The following is a 24,756-nucleotide window of genomic DNA, read 5'->3' as shown; positions in this document are numbered from 1 at the left end:
ATATATATATATACGAAGTCAAGATTATGAGAAGATATAAAAACATTTCAATATATAATAATCCTGTACTAATCATGTTAATCAATTGTATTTATTTAGTGGATTATTTCTAGACAAGTATAAACGGACAGTCATTTATATCTCAACTTCACGGAAAACAAGAGTTCTCGCTAAAACTCATCTTAAAAAAAACTCTCAGAAAAAAAAACGAAAAAAACTTTTCTTTTATCTAGTTCAATATAGATTATTATAATTCACAAGAATTATAACAAAACTTGTCATAGCTCAAAAAACTTGTAATCCATTCATTGCACGCCATATAGGATCAGGAGTATTACATACGTTGAAAAGCGAACAATAGATGGCGCTACATTAAAATCTACAACTTAATAAATCTGGAATAAGTTAAGTGCAAGTTTTCAGGAGTCAGTTGAATGATTTGATAAACAAATACCGGAAGTCTTTAGCAAATAAAAGAAAACTCTCCCAAGAAAAGTTTCAACTTTAGAAAAACTAGTATTTGTGTGCAAAGAAGGGCTTTACTTTGCTTAGTAATAAGATATTAGCAAATAAGGCTGCTTTTATCATTTTAACGAAACATTATGTTCAAAAATATCAGAGTGTGCTTTAAAGCTACAATATTTATTTATTATTATTATTATTTTTTTTTTTGCAAGGACAATAGAAATTTAATAATATAAAAAGTTAAGTGTATAAGCTAAGTTAATTATAAAATCCATTTTTTTGTAAAACAAATTGAATTTTTTTTATTTATGCAAATTCTAAAGTTTTATATTTTTTTATTTTTACAAACTAATTAAAATAAAATGTTGTTTTCTTCAGAAATTAGTTTAAAGAGAAAGAAGAGCCAATTTCATAGCATGATAAAAATAAAATTTTAACAGTAAAAAACCACTTTTATCAAAACTAATCTGTCCCAAAAATTTACAACAAACGAATCCGACTATTGCACAAAACTCGAGGTAAAGCGTCAAAAAATAAAATACGTACACAGATTTATATATAAAATAATATGGTGTTAGAAACTATATCTGACGTAGAAACATAAAAAAATGAGAATAAGACAAAAATGGAGTGAGATTTACACTAGGATTCCTCGGGGTCGTGTTACTCGGTATTTAACTAAAAAAGATACTCCCGAGAAGAAACTTAAAAAAATTACATTTATAACATATTTATACACTCCTTATTAATAGTTCTTAACAGTTATATTAGTTTTAAATTTATTATAAGTTTTATAGTATTTACTAACAATATATTAAAAACTATTACGAATTCTTATACGTAAGTCAACATTCAACAATGTTTTTACTCACGCATTATAGAATATATAAGTTTTTTGAAGTTCTAAAAATACTATAGATTATATAATTAATAGATATCATTTAAGTTTCATAGATACATAAAATAAGATCCCCCCCCCTTCTTAAAAAATAAAATCATAAAATACTTAACGTCTGTAAACAAGTTCAAAAATAAGACAAAGTTGACAAAATGAACAACATTATTTATTCACTTTTCGTCGCATCTCAAGGATTCGAGTCATCACGGAGAAGAAATTAAAAAGAAATAAATATTTTAATTAGGGTTAAATTATCGTGATGATATTAATAGGACTTGTGCCCTAGTAAAGTGAATAATTGGCATAATTTATTAATTTATTCAAAGGCACTAAATGATTGCCCAAATTTATATATCAAAGATAAATAAAAAGGGATAATTCCTGGAATGTATGTTTTAATAACGACTACTTCTGTAATGTTACAAACGTAGAATAATTCTTTGTTATTATAAAGAAAATTGGCATTTGAACTTCGTTTAATGCACAAAGCATTTGCTGTAGAAAAAAATTTTTTTTTCTTAATCGAAACTTAAATAAACAGGTTTAAAAATTTGAGATCGGCTTAAAAATCAAAATTTAAATTAAATCGGTTGAATAGTTTCTGAGTTGTCAAATTTTAAAAAAAGTCGTATATTTAAATTTTGATTTCTCACGAATTATTGGATTGATTCGACAAAATTTGAAAAATCAGATTCATCACTAGATTTTGCAGCACCCTGGGCAAAAAATTTTGAGAAGCCTTTTAATCTTTTCTTTTTGTAGGTCACCTCAGTCACCATTAGATTTTTGCTTAAATTCTTAAAAAGAAATCTTTATTCTATTATTCTCAATTAAATTTTTATTCTATTATTCTTTATTTTATTACTTTATTTTACATTGAAATTCACACTATTGCTTAAATTTTAATGGCTCATCAAGCACGAACCGATACATTAGAAATAAAAGATTGTGCGCGTTAATGGTCCCGCTTACGTAATTAACTAAAAATGTTTAAATACATATAATTTACTAATTCTATGGTATTAGTTTAAATGAACAGGTTAACTGAAAAATTAAAAAATTAATTCATGCAATTATTATTATTATTTAGTTATTTATTTTTTCTAGGGACCTCTAGAGTCCTAGAAATGCGAGACCCTGAAACAATGTCCCGTTTGCCCAACATTTAAGATCTTTCTGGAAAAAATAATAATATAGTAACAAAAGTACATTAGTATTTATTTTCATTCTCCAATGATGCAACAAACGTCATGTTAACCAAAAAAGGAGAAACAAAAATGAACAAGGGGAAACAAATTAAGCTGTATAAATAAAAGAACTGGAAGATGAAGTAAAAGAATATTTCTATATATGACTAATATCCGCCATTTCATACGACTCTCAATGCGTCTGGGAAAACCATTTTCTTTTTAAATATACGGAGTTAAAGTTAAGCAATTCACCAGTTCTCTATTTTTTAAAAAAAAAATTAAGAGAATCGAATTAAAGATACATAAAAAGTGAAAGTAAAATTTAAAGTTAATTTTGTAATTAGCAGCGTTATGTTTTATTTTTCAATATTAATTTAATTGTTAGCAAATATAACGGTTAGCACTAAGGATTAATAAAATAAAACATATTTACGTTTTTATACAATTTAGTCATGTTACGGAATGTATTGCAAAAGATATACTTTCTTCTCGTCTTTCAACTTATTGCATAACATAGTTTTTAGTTTGAAAATGACGAAATGGAATTGAACAAACATGCGATGAAATTGATCATTAATAAATCCGACAAAAAGAAAATTATTTTAAAGCAATATGCCTTTAAATATCATGGCTATTCTCTTTGTTGTGGTATGGTCTATAAGGAAAAACGCAGCGAAATTAAACTAAGACAAAGCTTTTTTTTAAATATTATTATTATTACTTTAATCTCGTTGTAAGTCCGCTGTCCGTGGCATGCCTGCTTCTAAAAAGTGTCATTTTTGAGAGAAAAAAAAATATGTTAGAGCACACGCTTTAAATTATTATTTAAGTACAGTATATCTTTCCGTAAAGATAGAGAAGAGTTATAAGACGATTAATATTGTAAACACTTTTAAGTTTTAACCTCCATATAAATTTGTTTTGATGTTTATTACATTCGCCTCTCTGTACTGTGATTTGTCAGATTTCGTTAGCATTTTTTTTTTGTTGTTGTTGCTTGAGTATGAATTTGCGACCCACAATATGCATAGTTTTTTTTTAAATTTTTGATAAGGATTATAAAAATACATATTAAGAGCGGTCTTTACGGCACCCCTTGTGTATGTTCTTTGATGTTTTTTCTGGTGATGGTGTTCTCAGAAATAGAGTAGCTATTCTTTGTATAGTACCACCATGCAGGGTTAAAAAGGAAGATAAGAAAAATGCGCAGCAAGTGTATAATTAATTAACCATTTCACGCGAGAGCATTTAAACTGAATATAAAGTTGAGTTAAGAAGGATGTATCTAGAGCATAACAACGTGAAATAGTACGTTGTTTAGTTCGAACATTTGTTGTTAAATGTTGGTAAGAAGCATAGATATAAAGGTCCTATATTAGTCCCTGGTAAGAAGTGTTCGTGCTATTCCTTAACTTACGTCAGACAAAGTGCTGCACAGAAGTCCCGAGTCGTAACTCTTTGATTACCTCTGAACCTTTTATTAAGGACAGCAATGGATTTATGGGTATCAAAGTTTTGGCTATTCATCCGATATTCATGTTCGCTCTTTACAAAAACTTTTACACCACTTGTTCAAAACGTTTGTACCGAACAAGTCTATTTTTGCACGACTTCGAATTCATTTTAAATGCTCTCACGTGATGAACTGATTAATTAGTAACATGCAATTAGCGGTGCACTTATCTAACCTAATTTAATAATGCATAGCGTTAGCGACTGTATTTTCTTTCGCGTACATCTCTCATTTAGGCAATCCTTTTAATTAGTTCATGTTCCTAGATAGTCACTTAAAATTCAAAAAAAATTGTGGATTAGAAACTTTTAATTGGGTCTTGGCATTTTTTGTAAATAAAAAACCACTCGTTTGTTTTAAATAAAAAACTACTCGTAAAACTTTAATGTATTTTTTTTACAAAATTATATCAGATTTCAGTGTTGCTGAAAATATAAAAATAAAACATGAGTGGAGTGAATGTAAATTTTAATGCCACGACGAATGCAAATATTGACTATACACTATACTATGCAAACAGCATCACAGACAGTGAGTAGAACATCAGTTATATGGATCATTCGGAATCGAGGTCAATTCGGTAAATGGACAATTTTCAGATTGAACAATTTTTAAAAGTGGCAATGTTCTAAGCAAATTCTTTTTCACTCTCATTACAGACTTCGGATTAAAGATAATATTAGCTCTCTCGTTCGCAAATGGCGTTTTCCAAGGCAAAAAAACGCCCATTTCTCATTAGCCCATTTTCATCATCGTTATAAATGAATAGTTTTCGGCAATTCCGACAGTTTTTCTGAATTGGACCCTCTTTGTATTAACAATTTGCCTTCGTGGAGGACTTTTTGACGGAACTAACCCGCATTTGAGGTACATGTAGAGGAAAACCACGGAAACCTCCCACGGTTAGCCTAACGGCAAGGGGACTCTAACCCATGATCCATCTACAGTAGGATATTTTGCGTCAGCACTGTGGTCGGTGCGAGCCGGGTGCAGAATTCGTATCGATTAGCCATAGCTGGTATTCACCTCATTGGAAGACGAACGTTCTATCCCCTGAGCCACCATGATTCTGATGATTCATGGGTCTACAAATTCTGTTCGGCAATATTTAAGTAAAACGTAATATTTTTTTAAAATTTTCTAATTTTTAACTTTTTAAAAATTTACTTGAAACCCTGAAAAATTGAATGATTTGTGGGAGGGGGCTTAATCGATATTCGTTTACTAGAACACTATTTGGGTCTAAATAGGATAACTTGAACCGATTCAGCGTTGCACCATCTTTTGGAAAATGAACTAAAAGTGTTCCATCTTCTTTAGAAGATTCTAACGTTTTCGAGCACCTTTTATTATTCTTTTTGACTAAGAACGGACATAATCTGTTCATAACACTTTCGGTCCAGTTTACGGGTTAAGATATCTCCAGTCGTCTCGATATATTCCGTTCATAATACCGTATTATTGGTAAATTATAGCAACATCGCACTTACTTAAAATATACTTTTTTATTTTATCAATTTTGTTACATTATTTATAGAGATCAATCCTAAAAAATGCGCATTATAGATCCCTGCAGCTCAAATAACACATCAGTTTCACAATCATTAAGATTTATCAAAGTGTAAACAATAAATCTTACCTTTTTTATCGAGTGTTATTTCCTCACAGGAAGCTCTCAGATCACATTTAAATAAAGCACCTGGTTGATAAAGCTGATCTCCTAATACTGTAGAATTTGAACGAGGTGAGCCGATTATCGCCCTAAAATAATTTTAAAATATATTATTTATTTTTTCAATTAAAAGAAGAGCAAGCAAAAAATTTAAAATATTGCGAAACTTCTTTTTGTTTTAAAACAATTACAAGAAGAATCAATGAAGATATCAAAAACATTACAAGTTTCATCAAAACAAAGAAATTCCTCATTAGAAACCTTTTCACGACAATTTTTAAAAATTTTGAACCGGAATCTTATACTTTTGTTTTCCCTTCTCATTTTCATGCTATACATTCCTCCTATTTGTAATTAAGTTTATAAGATAGCAATTCTTAAATTTAAATAGAAATTAATAATAAATAATTGGTATTTATTTACTTGAATAAGCGATTCAAATTTATTAATTATTTATAAAATATTAGTACTGCTTATAAAATATTAGCATCAGTAGTTATTAATTTGATTATCTTTCGGAGAGCGAAATTCAAGGAGAAAAAAAATTGTCTACTTCTGTTTGATCAAAGAAATGTGGATCATTAAAGTGAGCGGTTTTGCATTAAAAACGTCGCTAATATCTTTATGTGATTCTTGAAATCAAATTGGCTTCCAATTTATTTAAGTTGGCGAGAATTTCGAAACATATTTAAAACATTTTTAATAAATTATTTATTATTATTCTCTTTTATTACCAGAGCGAAATAGAAAACAATTTCACTTATGAGCAATCTCCACAAAAAATTATACTAAAACGCATTGTTATTTGTGAGTGTCACATCGGGTACCTTTCACGTAAATAAAATTTCGTTGTAACAAACAGTGCTGGGCGACATCCGAGTTTTATTATTGCAATGTATCGCCTGAAAATATCAATCTTTTACTATATAACACTGATTTTTTTTTCAATTAAAATAATTAACATTACTTCAACATTAATCAGTATTTTCTTTACCCATATGAAAGTTATCAGCACTCATGATAACATATAATAATTACATTATCGTAATCAATTTTAATCATCGTCGAATATTATCGCGATAATATCGTATGCGATAAATATCGAACACTCATTAAAAATTATCATGATCTAAATTTCTCGTAATCGATAATGATCTCGATAATATCGTATTCATGATTCATTTATCAGGATATTTTCTTATGCGATAATAATCGTTATCGATAAGCATTGCGGAATTATTGTTGCCTATAATTATCGTACAATCGATATTCATTGCAAGACCTCACAATTTACTGTGGGAATATTTTATAACAATATCGTAATCCAATGACTAAATAACATCGATTTCACACGATGTATTTATAAAACGGCCAGATATAATACCAAACGCTTCGTTTTATTTATTTATTTATTTTTTATTTTTATTTTTTATTATTATTACTTAAAGCAACATAATTTCCACTCCATCTTCAAGATATGTATCGTGTACAGGCTTCCTAAGATTCCTTTTTTTCTTCTATATTATTAGTTTGAAATTGGCAATAACTTAAAAGACAAAAATTCACACAAATAGAAAATCCCAAATGCAATAAAATCAGAGTTGCCATGAGTCACTAGCTAATCATTTCGCACTTATGATTTATTTGAATTTCCGGCTCACTTTCATTTCCGCTTTCAAAATATCTTTTTAGAAAGCATTCACATTGCATTGCAATGAAATGATGATAAACAAAATTTAGCGCTTCAGAAGTTTTTACTACTTTATAGAACAGTCATGTCCAGCACGTGACCAGCCGGCTACATGAAGCCCGCAATCACAAACAAAAATATTTTGCATTTTTTAAAATTTATTTCGTTTTTTTTTTTTTTTTTCTTTTGTTCCGACAAGATAATAAAATTGTCAATAAAATGAATTTCAAAATTCCAATAAACTTAGATCTAAGTAAAATATTTGTATGAAAGAACTTTAATATAATTATTGTTTAACATAATAATGTCTAATTTGTTTCTATTAATCAGAAAACTGTTAACTGTAACTGTTGTATAGACTTAAAAAAATATTAAGAAAGTTTCATGAAATTAAAATTTCGACTAAGAAATCAATTAGAAAATCAAGTTAATAAAAAAATACCTAAAATTAAATTAAAAATATTTGTTTTAAATGACACACAAATAATAAATTATGTAAAATAAATTATAAATATCTATTCGTATGAAATTTTAAAAATAATATAATTATTGATAATGTCGAATTAGTTTCGATTAATCAGAATTCTGTTAACTATAACTGTTGTATAGACTTAAAACTGAATTTTTAAAATTTTTTTTTTATAAGTAATACTGAGGAAGTTTTATAAGAAAATAAACTTTCGATTAAGAAATCAGATAATCACTTAAATAAAAAAATGGCTAAAAATTAAATTCAAAATATTTGTTTTAAATTAAGTTCACAATTATTACTACAATTTTATATTTTATTTCATAGCCGTAGTAGAACAGCTGACCCAATTTTTTGGGTTTACGACTACTGATGATCAACTCAATAGCCTCGTAATTTTGAACCCCAATCCAGAAGACAAGGGAACTCCTGGAACAAGTATTGGGAAAAATTTGCCTTCGTAGAGGACTTTTTGATGCAACTAACCCGCATTTGCGTTACACGGAGAGGAAAACCACGAAAACCTCCCACGGTTAGCTTGACACCAAGGGGACTCGAACCCATGATCCGTCTGCCACTGAGCAGGGTGCGGAATTAGTATCTACTAGCCATCGCTGGGATTCGAACCCGGTTCGCCTCATTGGAAGGTGAACGCTCTATCCCTAGAGCCACCACGGCTCTTGTATAGTCACTTGTAAAGAATGCGAGACTGGAAACATCAGAATTTACTTGATTGCTCGAGGAAACAGGCAAGAGTTGAAATGTAATTATTAGAAACGCCTTTAAGTTTCTTCAGGCAATCAAACTAGTTTTTATACGTGCCACCCCGCTCTTCTAATGATTTGACAGATTTCGATAACGTTATTTCTTCACTTTAATACTAACGTGCTACCGCTGTTTATACTTTTTGAGCTCATTTTTGAAATAGAACTTAAAAATATACATTAAAGGTGGTCATAGCCGAACACTCCAGTATATCTCAACCCTTTACTATCAAATGAAAATTTCTACTGTTTTTTTTTAACTAAAAATTAGACTCTCATCATTTTAATAATGTTTCAGTCACTTTAAAACAATAAATAGGAAGTTTGAATAATATTTAAATAAAATATATTTTCCCTTATTTATATAATTGCAAACATCTGTCTTCTAAACATGCAACACACGTATTTATTGAGAAAACATATAACGTGAAACTTATCAAGTTAAACCCAAGAGATGGAATGATAATAACATTTCATTAATGTCCATTGAATTACTTAGCTTAATGAAGTCAATTTTCTTTAATAAAGAGTTACGTAAGCCATTAACGCCCTCATATCATATATAGAGTAATATAAAGTATTCATATAGAATGTAGGTGGTTTGCTAATGCTACTTAAAACTTCATATAAAGCGAACATTTATTAACATTAATATTAATCATATAACTATACAATAAATAAGATATGATTTCCATATAACACATAAATTACTAATAATTTATACCCTAAAAAACACGAATCACAAAATAAATTTTTTAGCTTATTTTTTTTGCTTATGTATTAGTACCCAAAAATAGTTTTAATATTGAGGTATCATATATTTATACTAAATATCAATTCAAAATAAAAAAATTTAAAAAAAGTACATGTATTTTTATAAAAGACTTAACTAATCAAATATTTTGAGAATTATATTCAAGGAGATTAAAGGCATAGATTTTTTATTTAAGTAAACTCATATTTTGTGTATGAAATTAAATAAAAATTTTTTGTTTTCTTTAGCCATAGCTTTTCGGAATATAGAAAAAGTATTAATATTAGGATCAAAACAATATGTTAAAGCCTTCAATAAAAAATGAGAGAAATTTTTTTACTTTTGATCAGTAAAATATTAAAAAGTCAACTAAAGTAAAGTAAAAACTAATAAATAAATTAAGAATTTCAAGAAATTTTATATAAATAAACAATATAGAAATAATTTGAAAACTTTACATAAAAAAACTATTAAAATATGGTTGTATGCTGTATAGGATATTAATAAAAAGTATCAATATTTCTTTAAGACAGAGCTTGCACGATTGTGTGGGATCCCATTGTGTGCATAGTGGTAATATATAAACTGGGTAAAAGTTTTCTTATCATAGCTACCACTATAATATTGAAAATATCCCAGCTGTTTCATTACTAACATAAAATTAGATCTTAAATTTAATAATGTATTCTAGTACGCATTATTTGTCTTTAATTTATAAGATTAATTTTCAAAAAAGAAAAACTTTACTACCACTTTTAACACTTAAAGCTATTTATACAGGAAAAAAATAGTACTTTCAAATTGCACCAGGTTTTAAAGAGATACACAAACGACAAGTTGAAATCGATATCAGAAGGGAAAAAATGTCTATAATTCATTTGATTATTTAATAATTATTATAAGAAATGCAGGCAAATCAAATCCTTGTTGTAACCACTTTTAAATAACCGTATATAAAAAAATTAAGATTCACCCAGTGTTTTAAATTCCATATAATGTTTTTAGGAATTCATAATCATGCTTCAGAGTAAGACGCAAAAAAAAGGCGACATTTAGTAATATATAAGAAGAAAAAGTTTAAACTATGTTTAGTCACGAAATATTCAAATTTAAATTTTTACCGCTATTGTATTCATCCTTGTTAAATGCATACATTTCACTCGGAATTTGGTTAAATGAATTCGTGTTCTTTCTTAAATGCGTTTTCACGAATCTTTCAAAATAATAGACACAATATTTATTTCAAGTAAGTTGCATAATTGCAGGGATGGCAAGTTTCTTTCACAGTGGAAAAAACCACCCAGAAAGAAATAGATTTTTTCCAACTCAAGTGGAAGAAATTCTTCTTCAAAGAGAAATATAAAATATTAAGACAGTTTTTAAACAATTTATAATTGCAATCTAGTTTAAATAATAGTATTAGTTTTCAAGCTATTTAATATATCATTTTCAAATAAGTGAAAACTGAAAAACAATAATTGGAAGAAAAAAATGTTTAATGGATTTCATAAGATTAATTAAAATAACTGCAATTTTACATTATTTTATGTTGTTGTTGCTTATCTTCATAGATCTGACATTAGTCAGATCAACTCCAAAAAGTTGTTGACAGCCAGAAAGTCGATGACAAGAAGGGGATCGGTAATTAATCCGCCTTGGACAGTCCGACACAATCAAGTATATGTTTCGGTGAGACTGTTTGGATACAGCATTTTTCACAAGTCGGGTAAATTTTTGTGCCATGTTCGTATGTTAGACATTTTAGGTCAGTTGAGAAACTGGCCAAGGCAGTCTGGGAGCTTCGATCGCAATTGATTCCCAGAAGGGTGCCAGGAGATGTTGCGGTGTACCATTAGTGCGTAGGTGGAGTTTGCCAGATTGATTTTTGTCTATATTTTTCATTTGAGTAAAGTTCCTGATAAGTTAAGTGATGACCCGGTGGGCATATCTTCCTCACTTCCCTCTTTGGCCAATCTATCTGCTATCTCGTTGCCACCAATATTAACAACAATTTAACTAGGATATTTTACATAAAAGATGTAGACCTGAAAAAAGTATTAGAAAAAAAATAGATAGCCAAACTTGAAGGAAACTATTCGTCTAAAAATCGTCTAAAATCGACTAAAAATCGTCTTTCAAGATCATAATTCAATCATCAATCAATTTCTGTTTTCTCCGGAGATCAGATAAGTTTTGTTATTTTCATTACCACCTTCCTCAGTAGTTATTCATCAGATTTTCAATTGCTTAAACATTTATAGGTGATTCTTTAATGTGCATACTTTTTTAAATTCATTTTTGAGAAAGATTTAAGAAAAAAAAATATATATAAAGGTAGTCATTGCGGATCACCCTAGAAATATATAATTAATAATCTCTGATACGAATTGTAACTTTTGAGCTTCATTCGCTAAAATTTAGTTCAAACTATTCTCTAATTAGAAGGCAAAGCTGAAATATTTAACAGTAACATTTAAGACGTACAATGTTTTATAAAACTGAAAAAATAAATAAATAAAATAAACATTAACAAAAATCATTGCACACCTAAACAACCTATGAGTCAAAGATAATTTCATTTAAAATTTGCCGCGAAATTTTTCTTATTTTTCAAAACATTTTTATTTTAAATGTAAAAAAAAGTCATTACACAATGCACTTTTAATATTATTATATTTTTTTTTAAAAAAAAGGTGTTACAGGGTTGGAATGAAACATTATTTTGTCTTTCAACACAAAATTGCGTAAAAAAAAAAGCGATACATTGACTGTCTTTTTACTGTTTGATTATTGATTGTTTGTCTTCCTTTTTACATAAACTAAGGAATCGAAAACATGCATTTACCAATTTCTAAAACAAAATTCTCAGTAACTCTTTTCGTTATTTTTTTTCGAAACAATTAAATAAAGCCAGTAATAAAATATAACAGCTGTTATGACAAAGAAAACCTCTCAAGAGCTTTTGAAAACAAATCTATCGCAATAACGGCAAAACATTCCTGAGAATGAAAACGAAAGAAAGAGAAAGAAAGGTTTTAAAAAAGGCATTTAAAGCATATAAAAATGAATAATATCACTTTTCGGTCATTTCCTGAGAATTGAAACCACATATTACAATAATCAATGCAATAGTCGTGACGTTTCAAGAGCATGCGATTTTTTTTCCCTTTTAAGTTTATTTTTGCTTTACATAATTAGATTGAGTTTGAAATCTAGTTCAAAAAGGTACAGTTCCTGTTTTCACTTCGACTAAGTAAGTATTTAAGTGGCTTCGGCTAAGCAAGTACTCCTTCTCAACAATGAACTTTTCTTTGAACTAATAAGCAATTGTTGATATCAGTTACATTAAATTATTAATACTATAAGCATTTGTAGAAAAAAAAAAGACTTCTTTGAGTTATTGATAAAAGATAATATGTAAACGTAATTGGAAATAAAGCTTATCAAAAATGTAACTCAGGGGTAAAAATTATTAGGAAATGAAACGAGAGATGCTTTTACTTTGTTCGTAAAAATTCCGTTACGAGTTCCATAAAAGAGTTGAATAAATTTTATAAATACCAATTACATTACGCCTTATAAGAGAAAATTATCACTACACCTTATAAACACGCGTTATTGATTATTTATGTTATTTTGGACAGCAGAAAAATTGCAAAAGTTTGTTTCTATTTAAGTGAAATATACCTTAGGTTAATATATATTTAGGTTGGTATCTTCGTATTTGGTTTTGACGACTTGACACAGCAAGCTTTATTTTTAACGTTTAATAATGTAAAGAACACACCTTCTTTTTTTTTTTATCAGTACATATATAGTTAAATTATAAATCAGCAATCGTTATTTAATATTTATGGAATAATTATCGGTACACATGTCAATAATCGGAATGATATACAAATTGGATATGCATGAGATTAATTGTTTGTAATAAACATTGTATTATAATGTACTAATATATATACGTATATATATAATCAAAAAATAATTCTTGCTACAGCTAGTTGTTGTCCAAGGAGGTTGGTTATTTGGTCAGTATTGTGCACCGGCCGCCTGTACTTTTCAGAGGCTTCAAGTCGTTACCGGGGGACAGAACCTTAGCCCTTCACAACGATAGCTTATGGCCTTAACCACTATGTAAATAAGTAATTACTATGCGTGTATGAAATTTTTAGCATATTGATAAAATATCAGAGAATCAGTTACTTCTTAACTCGTACTTAATCTGCTATAGTCTATATATTTATAGTTAGAAAAAAGATAAAGTTAAATCTTAGAGCAATATTGGGTATCATTTAACTTCTGTTGTAAGAAAGCGTAATGCCAAGTACAGGTGCCACTCCAGAATTTTTTCTGAAAGATTATGTTTTTGGGAAATTGTAGAAAATCTACTTATAGTTTAGTGAATTTGTAAAAATAAAGTCCTGATTGTGTAAGTTTTTTTCCCACAAAATCGCAAAACCCAGTGGTTTGTTCACTCTTTTTAAAAAAAAGTCCTGCTTTTCATAATTTTTTTGAAACTAAAATTAACATAGAATCGGGATTTTTGTACCTATAATTTATAAATGTGTAAAAATAAGATCCTATTTTTGTTTTGTAATACAAAAGCCATGTCTTGTAAAGAGAGGTAGTTTTAAAATTATGAATTAATGAGGTCTTCAACTTCATTTTTTATGAGAAGAATTTTGCGAATGGTCCGTTTTTAAAATGAAAGATATTGTGAAGGGCCTGGTTTTTTAAGATAAATCTTTTGTGAAGAGCCCATTTACTAGATAAAATATTGTTTGAAAGCTGTATTTTTAACGCAAGTGTTCGTTAACGTACTCAAATCTCTCCTGCAATGACCTCCGTTGTAAGAACATGAAATTATTCATAGCTTGTAGACACCTCGCATTTTTACTAGTAATTATCTATAAAACCGGATTTCGGCTATTTAAGGTAACATACATATAACTCTTCAAGTCACTTAATTGCTATAACAGGAAATAAAAGAACAGTCCTAGTTTAATTTATATCATAAAAGTAATTGTTACAAGTCAGTAAATTTAATGGACCGTTTGGACTCCAGGAATTGAGGGAAAGGGAGTAATAATGTCATTCGAGATGAAAAATATACTAATGATATGTCTATTATTAGAACCTAATGGCAGAGAATGTTTTAATGAAGAGGAATACAGAAGTTCACGAATTACATGATAGTAAACGGTTTGATGAGAATGAAAGCATTATCACAGCTGTTCATAAATCAATCCCACAGATGGCAATGCACGACGATGATCAGAACTTGTCAGATTTTATTTTTCTTATTTAGTTACATAAATTATTTTTCACAGACAATGGTCTCAATGCACCACTATTCTTTTCTAAGCCATAAAACATAGAAGCAGGCTTGTTTGAAAAACGTTACCCTAAGTATCGAAAATATTTTGAAATAAGAAATCGAAAGTATTTCATGTCCACTGACAGATGGAATTCAATTGTTAGAGGAAAAGTGGTTGTATATAAGGCTCTTACAATTTTGACTTCAAAAGTTAAATTGTCATTTTAAATTATGTAATAGAATTTAGTTTTTGTTTGAATAAGAAATCGAAATTATTTCAAGTCTACTGACAGTTGGAATTCAACTGTTAGAAGAAAAGTGGTTGAACACAAGGTTCCTACAATTTTAGCTTCAAAAATTAAATAGTTACTGGTTACTTCAATTTTATAACAGAGTTTAATTTTAGTTTGAATAAGAAATCTAAATTATTTCAAGTCTACTGACTGATGGAATTCAATTTTTAGAGGAAATTGGTTATATAGGAGGTTCTTACAATTTTACCTTCAAAAATTAAATGATTACTTTAAATTTTGTAATAGAATTTCATTTTAGTTTGAAATAAGAAATCTAAGTATTTCAAGTCTAATGACAAATGAAATTAAACTGTTAGATGAAAGTGATTGAACATAAGGTTCTTTCGATTTTAGCTTAAAAAATTAAATGGTTACTTTCAATTATTTACTAGAATTTAAATTTACTTTGAAAAAGAAATTGAAAGTATTTCAAGTCTACTGAGACATGGAATTTAATTGGTAGAGTAAAAGTAGTTGAACATATGGCTCTTTCAATTTTGGTCTAAAAAATTAAATAGTTACCTTAAACTATGTAGCAGAGTTTAATTTCAGTTTGAAATAAGGAATTAAAGTATTTAAAGTTTGATGACAAATGGAATTCAATTGTTAGAGGAAAAATAGTTGAACTTAAGGTTTTTTACAATTTTAGCAATAAAAACCAACTGGTTACTTTGAATTATGCAATAGAATTTAATTTTATAAATGTTTTTAAGGTATTATTTAATAAGAGGATATTTTTACTGGTATAATGATTACTATTTAAGCATATACATTTCAGAAATTATATCGTTCAAGTTTTGGCAGTGTAATGTGACAAAAAAAAAGTTTAATTCTCAAAGCTGGAATTAATTTATTTAAGTTTCTGGAATAAATTTTTTTTAAAAAGTAAGGAACATCAGGATAAAATTCGGAAAATCCAGGAAGACGCATAAAGTATGGAATATGCTTCACAAATATTTTTTTCATGATTGACTAGTTTTGTCACGCAACTATGGAATATGGCGAGAGTTAATTCTATATTAATGTCAATAGTAAAATATAAAATAATAAGTTAGAGAAGTATTAATAACAAGAATGTGGATGAACACCATATAAAACAAAAACAAAAAATTCATGATTCTGAGTAGATTTGATAACATTGTATACGCGTTTGAAGTTCATAACATCAGGCACAATGTACTAAATGATTAATTTTGAAATTCAACAAGTATTTTTTATTTCCATGAAAATAGGTGATTTTGTACCAAGGAGAAGAAAAAAAACTTTATTCCTCTGAAAATTTAGCGCTAGTGTATAAATATGTCCACCTTCTTTTGAAATTTTGCAAACACTTTCGTATGAATAATATATTTTTCTAATCACAAAAAGCATAAAATAATGATTACAAATTTAAGGTCGCAAACTAATGCATGCCCAAAGTGATGTATAATCTGAGGAAAAAAATCTCTCACAACTGAGAAAAATGAGGCAGAAATTAAGATAAAATGTGGAGTTAAATGACACAAAAGCTGGTTGCAACTATACTGCGCCAAATTAAAAGTAAACACCGTACAACATTACGAACTCCAGTTAATAAAATTATATAGTGTAGAAACTATACCTGAGACAAAATTAAAAATAATATGAGGAACAAATAGGCTAGAAGGAAGAGGGCAACTCGGGATCGTGGGGAGATAGAAGCGAGATCTATCCCAAGATTAAATATAAAAAATTTGTAAAACAAACAAAAAATAATTCAATCTCAAGTCTCAGTTTCATACACAGAGCGATCATAGTCACTAAAGCAACATCCTTAATGTATGTTTTTAAAGACTTGGATTAAAATGAAGTAAAAAAAATAAGTAACAAATGAATATTTCAATGAAGGAAAAATTTTATCAAAATTAACGAATTTAATTAAGAGAACGAATTAAATTAACGAATATATATATCGGAATCTTAATATTCGAGGTAAATCAGTCAAATATTACGAGAAGTTTTAACAGCCCATTTTAAAAAATTAAAATCTGGCGGGTATGGATTGAAATTTTTAGTATATGTTTTTCATATAAAACTATTACATAGATGATTTATCTATTTTTTATTATTATTATAGTTTCAGGGGTCAAAATTAAACATCATAAAATATTTAAGAAAAAAAACGTAAGAAAAATATTAAAGAAAAAAGATATTTAAAAAAACATCTATTTATATATAACAATAGTTTTTGTACCAAGTGTGCATTGGTGATTATTTTGTGTCTTACTAATCACTTCTTAATTATTAGGATGAAAATGCTTATGTTTGACGCCTGGCACAAATAACAATGGTCCTTTAAAATTCTACGAAATAAGGCTTTCTCCGTAAGGCAACCGTTTTCAATGACGTTTTCACAGTGACTTTTCTCAGGGATACCAACTACTACGGTTATTGTAAAATGCTTTATAAAGTGGGAAAGAATTAAAAAACTAAAATTTACACAAATCTTGTAAATTTCCCAACTCATTAAAAGGCTGAACACGAGATAAAGAGGCTCAGCACGAGGGGCATTTCATATAAAGTTTTGAATTTTTTATGTGTAATCCTGGACAATTTTACAAAAATTGTGGAGTTAAATGTCACAGAAGCTTGCTATATTGCGCCAAATTAAAATTAAAATCGTACAACATTACGAACTTAAGTTAAAAAAATTAAATGGTGTAGAAACTATACTTGAGACAAAATTAAAATGGATATGTTGAAAATTATATGAATATGCTGAAATACATGCTTCACAAAATTAAAATGGATATGTTAAAGATTATAAGGATATGCTGAAATTAATAATGCTTTTTTTTTCGCTCACTCTTAGATATTAATTTCGACCCACATAGTATATATGTTTTACGAATACCTTTTTTAACAATACTTCTCTAAATGTATATGAAAGGTGGTCATTACGAAATACCTAGTATTTACATAATACAAGAATGGTCAAATTTATAGTGAATATTAATAACAGTTTAAAGTAAGGAATTAATATAAAATGAAAATGTTTATATACATTTATATGAAACTATAAATATATTTTTAAGTATATTATGATTTATAATGAAATATTACTATATTTTTTATTATTATGATTTATATTGAATTAAGACTATATATTATTATTTTTATGACAGATATGGAATTATTTCGTGTATTTTTCCTCTTATTGAAGACATAGATTTTATTTTGAATCAAGTAAAATCGAGACACACCTCGAAATAAATCCTCGGGGCAATTTTTCAACTCATTCAAATTTCATAAATTTGTTAAAAATGTCATTTTACTGATAAAACTTAGTTACATATTATTAACAAATTAAAAGAAAATATTTATTTATTTTTATTTACAAATATTTCCAATGTTGACAACAGAATAACAGATTAATTCATGCAAAATAGCGTTCATCTATGTACAACATATTAAAGGAAAAATACAAGATATTTTTCTTTTTTTATGAATATGTGCATCTCAATATATACAGCGAAGTTATGCAGTAGAGGGTATTTTTATTTTCATTGACGAATATTTTAAATGTTGACAACATTACAACAAATTAATTTATGCAAAATAACGCAATTTATCTATGCATAAGATATTTTAAAAAAATTCAGAATATTTTTCTTCTTTTTCCTCACGAATTTGTGCATTTTAAACAGAGTTTTTTTCTTCTTTTTTTTTACAGATATTTTCAATATTGACAACATAATAACAAACTAATTCATGCAAAATAACGCAATTCATATATGGACAAAATATTAAGAGAAAAATACAAGATATTTTTCTTTCTTTTTCTTCATAAATTTGTGTATCGTAATGTTAACAGAGTCTACAATGTCTACATTAATAAATTCATGTATTTTATATCTCAATAAAGACAAGAGACTGAGTTGTTAAAAGGAAGAAGATAATAAATTTCACTAGCTGACGGTTGAAAACGATAAGATTCTGATCTATATTAAAGTGACGACAGTTGTACGACAGCTCCTTTGAAAAGTGAATCCAAAATTCATTCAAGTTACGAGATATAAGGTTAACAGATATAAAAATGAATAGCTCTAGTGTATGTAAAATATTTATGAAAATTAAAACCTTGAAAAAATTGTTTTAAAAAGTGGATATGAAAATAAAATTTGATAAGCCAATATAAATAATTATGAAGATTTCATTCATGCATACTAAAAACATTAATTTAAAGATAGCGAAAAATCAAATTACCAATATAATTTGAAAAATAATAATTCATTTTTAATCAGTTAATTTATTAACTCAAAAAGTATTTCATCGTTTCATTACACATGAATATTTAATTATCTATTTTTAGTAATTGAATGATTATATTGCATAAAAAAGTATCGCATTAAAGAACTGACGTATCAGATTTTGATTAGATTTTATGAAAACCTTCAATAAGGCGAAACATTTCAAAACAAATTTGTTAGAAAAATATCTCATAGGGAACTCATAGTGCACTTTAAAATCTTGCTATCAAACAAGCCTATATGATAGATTTTAATTTGCTAAATTCGAACTAGTCATTTATTTTGAGGCTACTTGAATGGCCATTAAGTTATTTCCAATAACATTAATTGCTATATAAAACAAAGAAAAAAGATTGCAGACGTCGCGTTGTCTCCGTGTCTCAATGGAACAAACAGTACACGCACATTTCGCATAAGAGTTTTACTTGTGAGAAATGATTCTTTCTCCGTTTTGCTCCAAGATGGCACAAGCACTAGACTTTGAAACATACAGTAAATTCATACGAGACTGAACTATTTTACTTGAATCAAGTTAATTTTATTTTTATAAATTGAATGTGGAACTCCTATCTTAAGTTAACTCCTATCTAAGTATTTTATCCTATCTTAAGTAAATTCATGCGAGACTGAACTATTTTACTTGAGTCAAGTTAATTTTATTTTTTATAAATTGAACGTGAAACTCCCATCTTAAGACAAAAATTAACAAATTTCGAACCAAACACTGCTAATTAATATTGTTAAGCGTCATCACGCACATACTTCTCTTTGATTTATGCAAAAATTTGATCTGTCAAAATAAAATAAAAATAATTAGGAAACAGGTAATTTTTTTCTTCTTCCTTTTTTTAAATCTTTTTTTAAAGAAGGGGATCGATAAGAGAATAGTAACATTTTTGGGGGTCGGAGATAAGAAAGTTAGTGGACCATTTGTAGAGAGTTCATTCAATGATTTGCACAAAAAACATCTGTCAGTTATTACAATTGTGTAATTCAAGTTGACGGCAAAATATATGAAGAACCTCACATTGCATCTCTTTATATTCTCTATCCACATACAATGTTGAACCAAACGAGAGTTTTTAAACCTTTCAAAGGGAATAAAATTTTTACAAATAGTTTTGAGTTTAAAAAAAAAATCTGGAAATTTATGAAAAATTCCCGTTGAAATCTGAGATATATTCGTAATAACTAAGTTTTATGTATTCTTTTTAACATTAAATCATCCTTTTATGAAAAATTTCTTCGCTAAAAACTGGAAACAAAAATCCGTCATTTTCAATATTACGCATTACATGTTTACAGCCTTGAAAATCTTGTATCCCCAAAGATTGTCTTCGTGTCCTTGATAAGGCAGCGAAAAAAGAAAGAAATCATAATAATGTCATGCAAATATAATGCAAAAATAATTTCCACAAAACATATCGCATGCGTATGCTTTCGGCATATTAACAATACAATCAAAACATATTTCAAAAATTTTAACTCTTGAAAGGGAAAATTCAGATGATTTTAAGACAATGTTTTTTCTAATTTTTTCCTTAAATCGGTAAAGAAATAAAATAGCATATCATTTTCTTGTCATCTTAATTTTATCAATATTATAACCTCTTTTAGTTTTTAACAATATAATTAAAATCTGGTGTGTAATAGAATCTAACGATTTTTAAAACCAAATATTAAAAAATTATTTAAAAAAAATATTTTTTCTTTAATTTTAAAACCAAAAGTAGCAACATTGAATTTCAACTATTCATTAATACATTCAAAATATTAAAAAAATAATTTTCAACTCTTAAAATAAAAAGTGTCAATAGTATGTCCTTTCTACTCAATAATTGAAAGAAACAATCTTATATTAATTTCTTAAACAACAATCTATGGAATCAGCCTCTAAAACCGATGTTGAACAATGAGATATAGTAAGACTCTTTTATAAAAAAAATTAACTTTAGATGCAGCTTCTAACTGGTTACTTACTTTGGTTATAATATGAATGATTTACGAGATTTTAAATCAGCAGTGGCTAGAAGAGCAAATACATCTATCAATCGTCATTAACGTAACACCATAACAGTTACTTTTAGGCATATTACAAAACTTAGAGAGAAATTTTCAGAAAATTTTATGGATTCAGTTACATGAAAACATTTTATGAGTTTTTACTCGCAGATATTTTCTCTTCAGGTTTATAATAATGTTTGTTAGTTACAAGTACATTATTTTCAAGGTTTTTCATTTGAAAAAAAAAAATATTTGTTATCATTAATATTAATGTTGTTTGTGATGATTTTTTGTCCATAATTTGCAAAAGTAATACGGATTTTTCTAATAGAGAATGCAATTTTTATTTCATTGGGCCAAAAATGTACCAACTAAAAATAATTAAAATAAAAAGAAAGAGCTATATGAAAAACATTCAAATATTAATTATTTAAGAACTTACATATGAAGAACTACACATACGAATTATATATGATAAACTATGTACCCTTAAAAAATTATACTTTCTCATATTACAAAATTTATTTTCACCTTCCTCGATTTCCAAATAACACTGAATTGTGAAAACGACTCTCATATCGAACTTATGATATAAATATTTTGGCCAAAAAAGGGCAATATACCTTTTGAAGGCAAATACTAACAAACATCAAGAAAAATCAACGGATATAATCTTAAGTTGTTTAAGGCAATGTATTATTCATTATAGATAAAATTGATCAAAACTGTTTTGTCGGTCTTTTAAATATGCTTCATCTATGTTATTACTATAAGATAGCTTTAAGTACATAAATAAAAGATAGTGTGAATTGACGATTTTGACATTCCAGGCATAAAAACTTGGGAGATGATATCGTTTAAAAATTTCACCGTTTTTTTTTCCTCTTCTTTTTTCTTCATCAGTTCAGTAGTTTGTGTAACGATTAAAGCATGAAAAATGAGGTGTGAGGTGAAAAACTTTTCTGCCGCTATTTTTTTCCCAAACTACCAAAACTAAAGATCTTACAGTTAGGCAATAACGTTTCATACTTTTTGGAATTGCTTTGATATAATTATTATCGTGAGGGATGTGGTAAAATATATTTATAGAATGTTTTAATTAACTAAAATCCCATAGCCTAATTTTCAAATAATTTGTATAATTACATAAAATATTTTTAAAGTCAGGGGTCTGTTTAGAAGAAATTTGGGTCCGTTAACGGACCCGTCACAAAATATCTTTTTATAAAAACGGACCCAATAATTTATCTTTTAATCGGACCCTTCACAAATTTGATTATCTGTATTATTGTTTTGTTAATCGAATAAGCCTCTTCCAGGAAGGGGGGGGGGGAGAAAGAAAGACAAATGTAAAGAAACTAAGTTTTGTCTTCGGCAGGCGCTTCTACCTTTATTCGTCCGAAATTAATATTCTGCTTTCAGCAGTATAGGCTAAATACCAAATATTTGAATGTTGCATCTCTAATTTAATGGCAGCAATTGCTGTTTATTTTTTAAAATTTAATTTTCTTAAATTATAATTTCGCAGTGTTGAGCATAATCTTGTATGTCTTTACAATTTAAAAACTCCTTGAAAAAGATTTTTGCAATAACAGGACCCTATTTGCAGAAATTCACAAAAACAGGACCCTGGTTGAAAGAATGTGACTTAACGTTTATTTTATATTCACAAATTACGAGTAATTTTTTCACATTTTTACAAAAACGGATCTGTCACAAAATGTCTGGACAGACCCCTGAAAGTAAAAAAAAGTAAGTTAAAATGTAAACCCTTTCCACAATGAAAAAGCACGGATTTTTTTTTTTCCCATCCCTGTTTTCTTTTTTTTTTCTTGTATTCATGTTTCTTATACATAACACAGTAAATGGCTCGTATATTGATAGGATTAATCAAATCTAAATATTTTATTCGCTTAAAGTATGAACTGTATTTAAAAATCAATGATGGATTTTATTTGACTTCATATACTTCAAAAAAAAAAAATTCTTTAGAAGCAATTTTTTACAAGCAAAATGAAAAGTTTATTTTAAAAAATAACGCTGGGGAACAAGTTTGTTGTCGCGTTTATACAAATACTTGATGTTGCCTAATTCTAGTGTGGGATTTCAAATTTGTAATTAGTTTTTCTTCTTAAACTGCAGAATTACATTTTTACTTTAAATTACATTTTTAGTCCATTTTTTGTCGAAATTTAAAGTTTAAAAACGATAAATATACCAAGAATCACATAAATTTTAAGACTAATTTTAGGGGAGTAAGGGCACATCATCAGGATTAAAACTGCATAGAAACCAATGTCCGGAAATGTCTCGTACGTAGCAGCAAAAAACAGTTCATAATAGAGAAGCGGCCCTAGCAGCATATGACGACTTTTCCGGGTATAGGATTTCTATGCAACTTTAATCCTGATGATGTTTCTTAACTCCCCCAGAAGTTTTTCGCAACATTTATGCAAACCCCCGAAAAGTTTTTAAACTTGTATATTTCAACAAAAAAAGAAGAAAAAAAGATAGAAAAAAAGACTAAAAATGTCAGTTTTAAAATAATTGTAGCTTGGGGTGGGAAACAATTCAATTTTATGCCATAGAAATATTTATTGTAGATTCAAGCTCAACAATAGTAAAAAATAAAATGGGGGAAAAAAAAACAACTATATGAGAAATGGAAGCCAATATTAATCAAAAACTTTCAATTTTTTTCCATTTATTTGTATAGTTGTTTTATTACAAAATTCCAGTCTTTATAATTTTTTCGTTGTTTATACTTGAATCTGAGGCCTTAAAAAGATAGTTTTCCTGGAAGAGGACAATATATTCTTCAGTTTTTTATGTGCAATTGTCAGAGTAGTTTGGCAACATTTCATTTCCTTAAATGTTTTCTATTTTCCCTTATATTCTAAATATTACTCATACAAAATAGAAACGAATTTAAATTTAACATTCTGTTAATAATTTACTTTATTAACTATATATCAGATTTTGTTACAATATAGTTTAATAAATATTTGTTTAGTTATTTTAGTATGTTTAAATTTACAAGGTAATAGTATCAACCAATAAATAATTTTCAAAATATTAAAATTAGTTTCTTTTTGTATGACTGAAGAGAGTGATTTGGAGAATTTGAAGGGCTGGGGACAATATGAGGATAGGTCACATACATTCCCATTTGCATCAAACTGTTCAATAGTAATGTTTTCAGATAGTTACTTTAGAAATTTCCATAATTTCGACTAAATAACAGCATAATACTCAAAAACCCCTTATAGTCTGTGTGAAAAACTTACATTTTTTCACGAAAAAATTCTTATAATATTATCTTTATAATAAAATTATTTAAATTCTTTATAATAATATCCCATCCATGGTTTTAAAACCATTAAATAGAAGTAATTATTATCAAAAGATTTATTTTTTTAACAGTTTTAGTTCCAACTTACCAAATTATATATATAT

The 24,756-nt window shown here is 27.6% G+C and overlaps 1 protein-coding gene across 1 annotated transcript in view; it reads right to left on the bottom strand.

The window, feature by feature from the left end:
- Positions 1-24,756, bottom strand: part of LOC107439183 (integrin alpha-9) — a 92,511-nt gene that overhangs the window by 61,607 nt on the left and 6,148 nt on the right. Inside the window, exon 2 of the mRNA XM_016051687.3 lies at positions 5,706-5,827. Coding sequence (XP_015907173.1) covers positions 5,706-5,827 — 122 coding nt within the window. The remainder of the gene's footprint in view (positions 1-5,705; positions 5,828-24,756) is intronic.

This window comes from Parasteatoda tepidariorum, chromosome X1 (genome assembly GCF_043381705.1).
Source record: "Parasteatoda tepidariorum isolate YZ-2023 chromosome X1, CAS_Ptep_4.0, whole genome shotgun sequence".
Lineage (NCBI taxonomy): Eukaryota > Metazoa > Arthropoda > Arachnida > Araneae > Theridiidae > Parasteatoda > Parasteatoda tepidariorum.
This window is presented reverse-complemented; position numbering and strand designations above follow the sequence as displayed.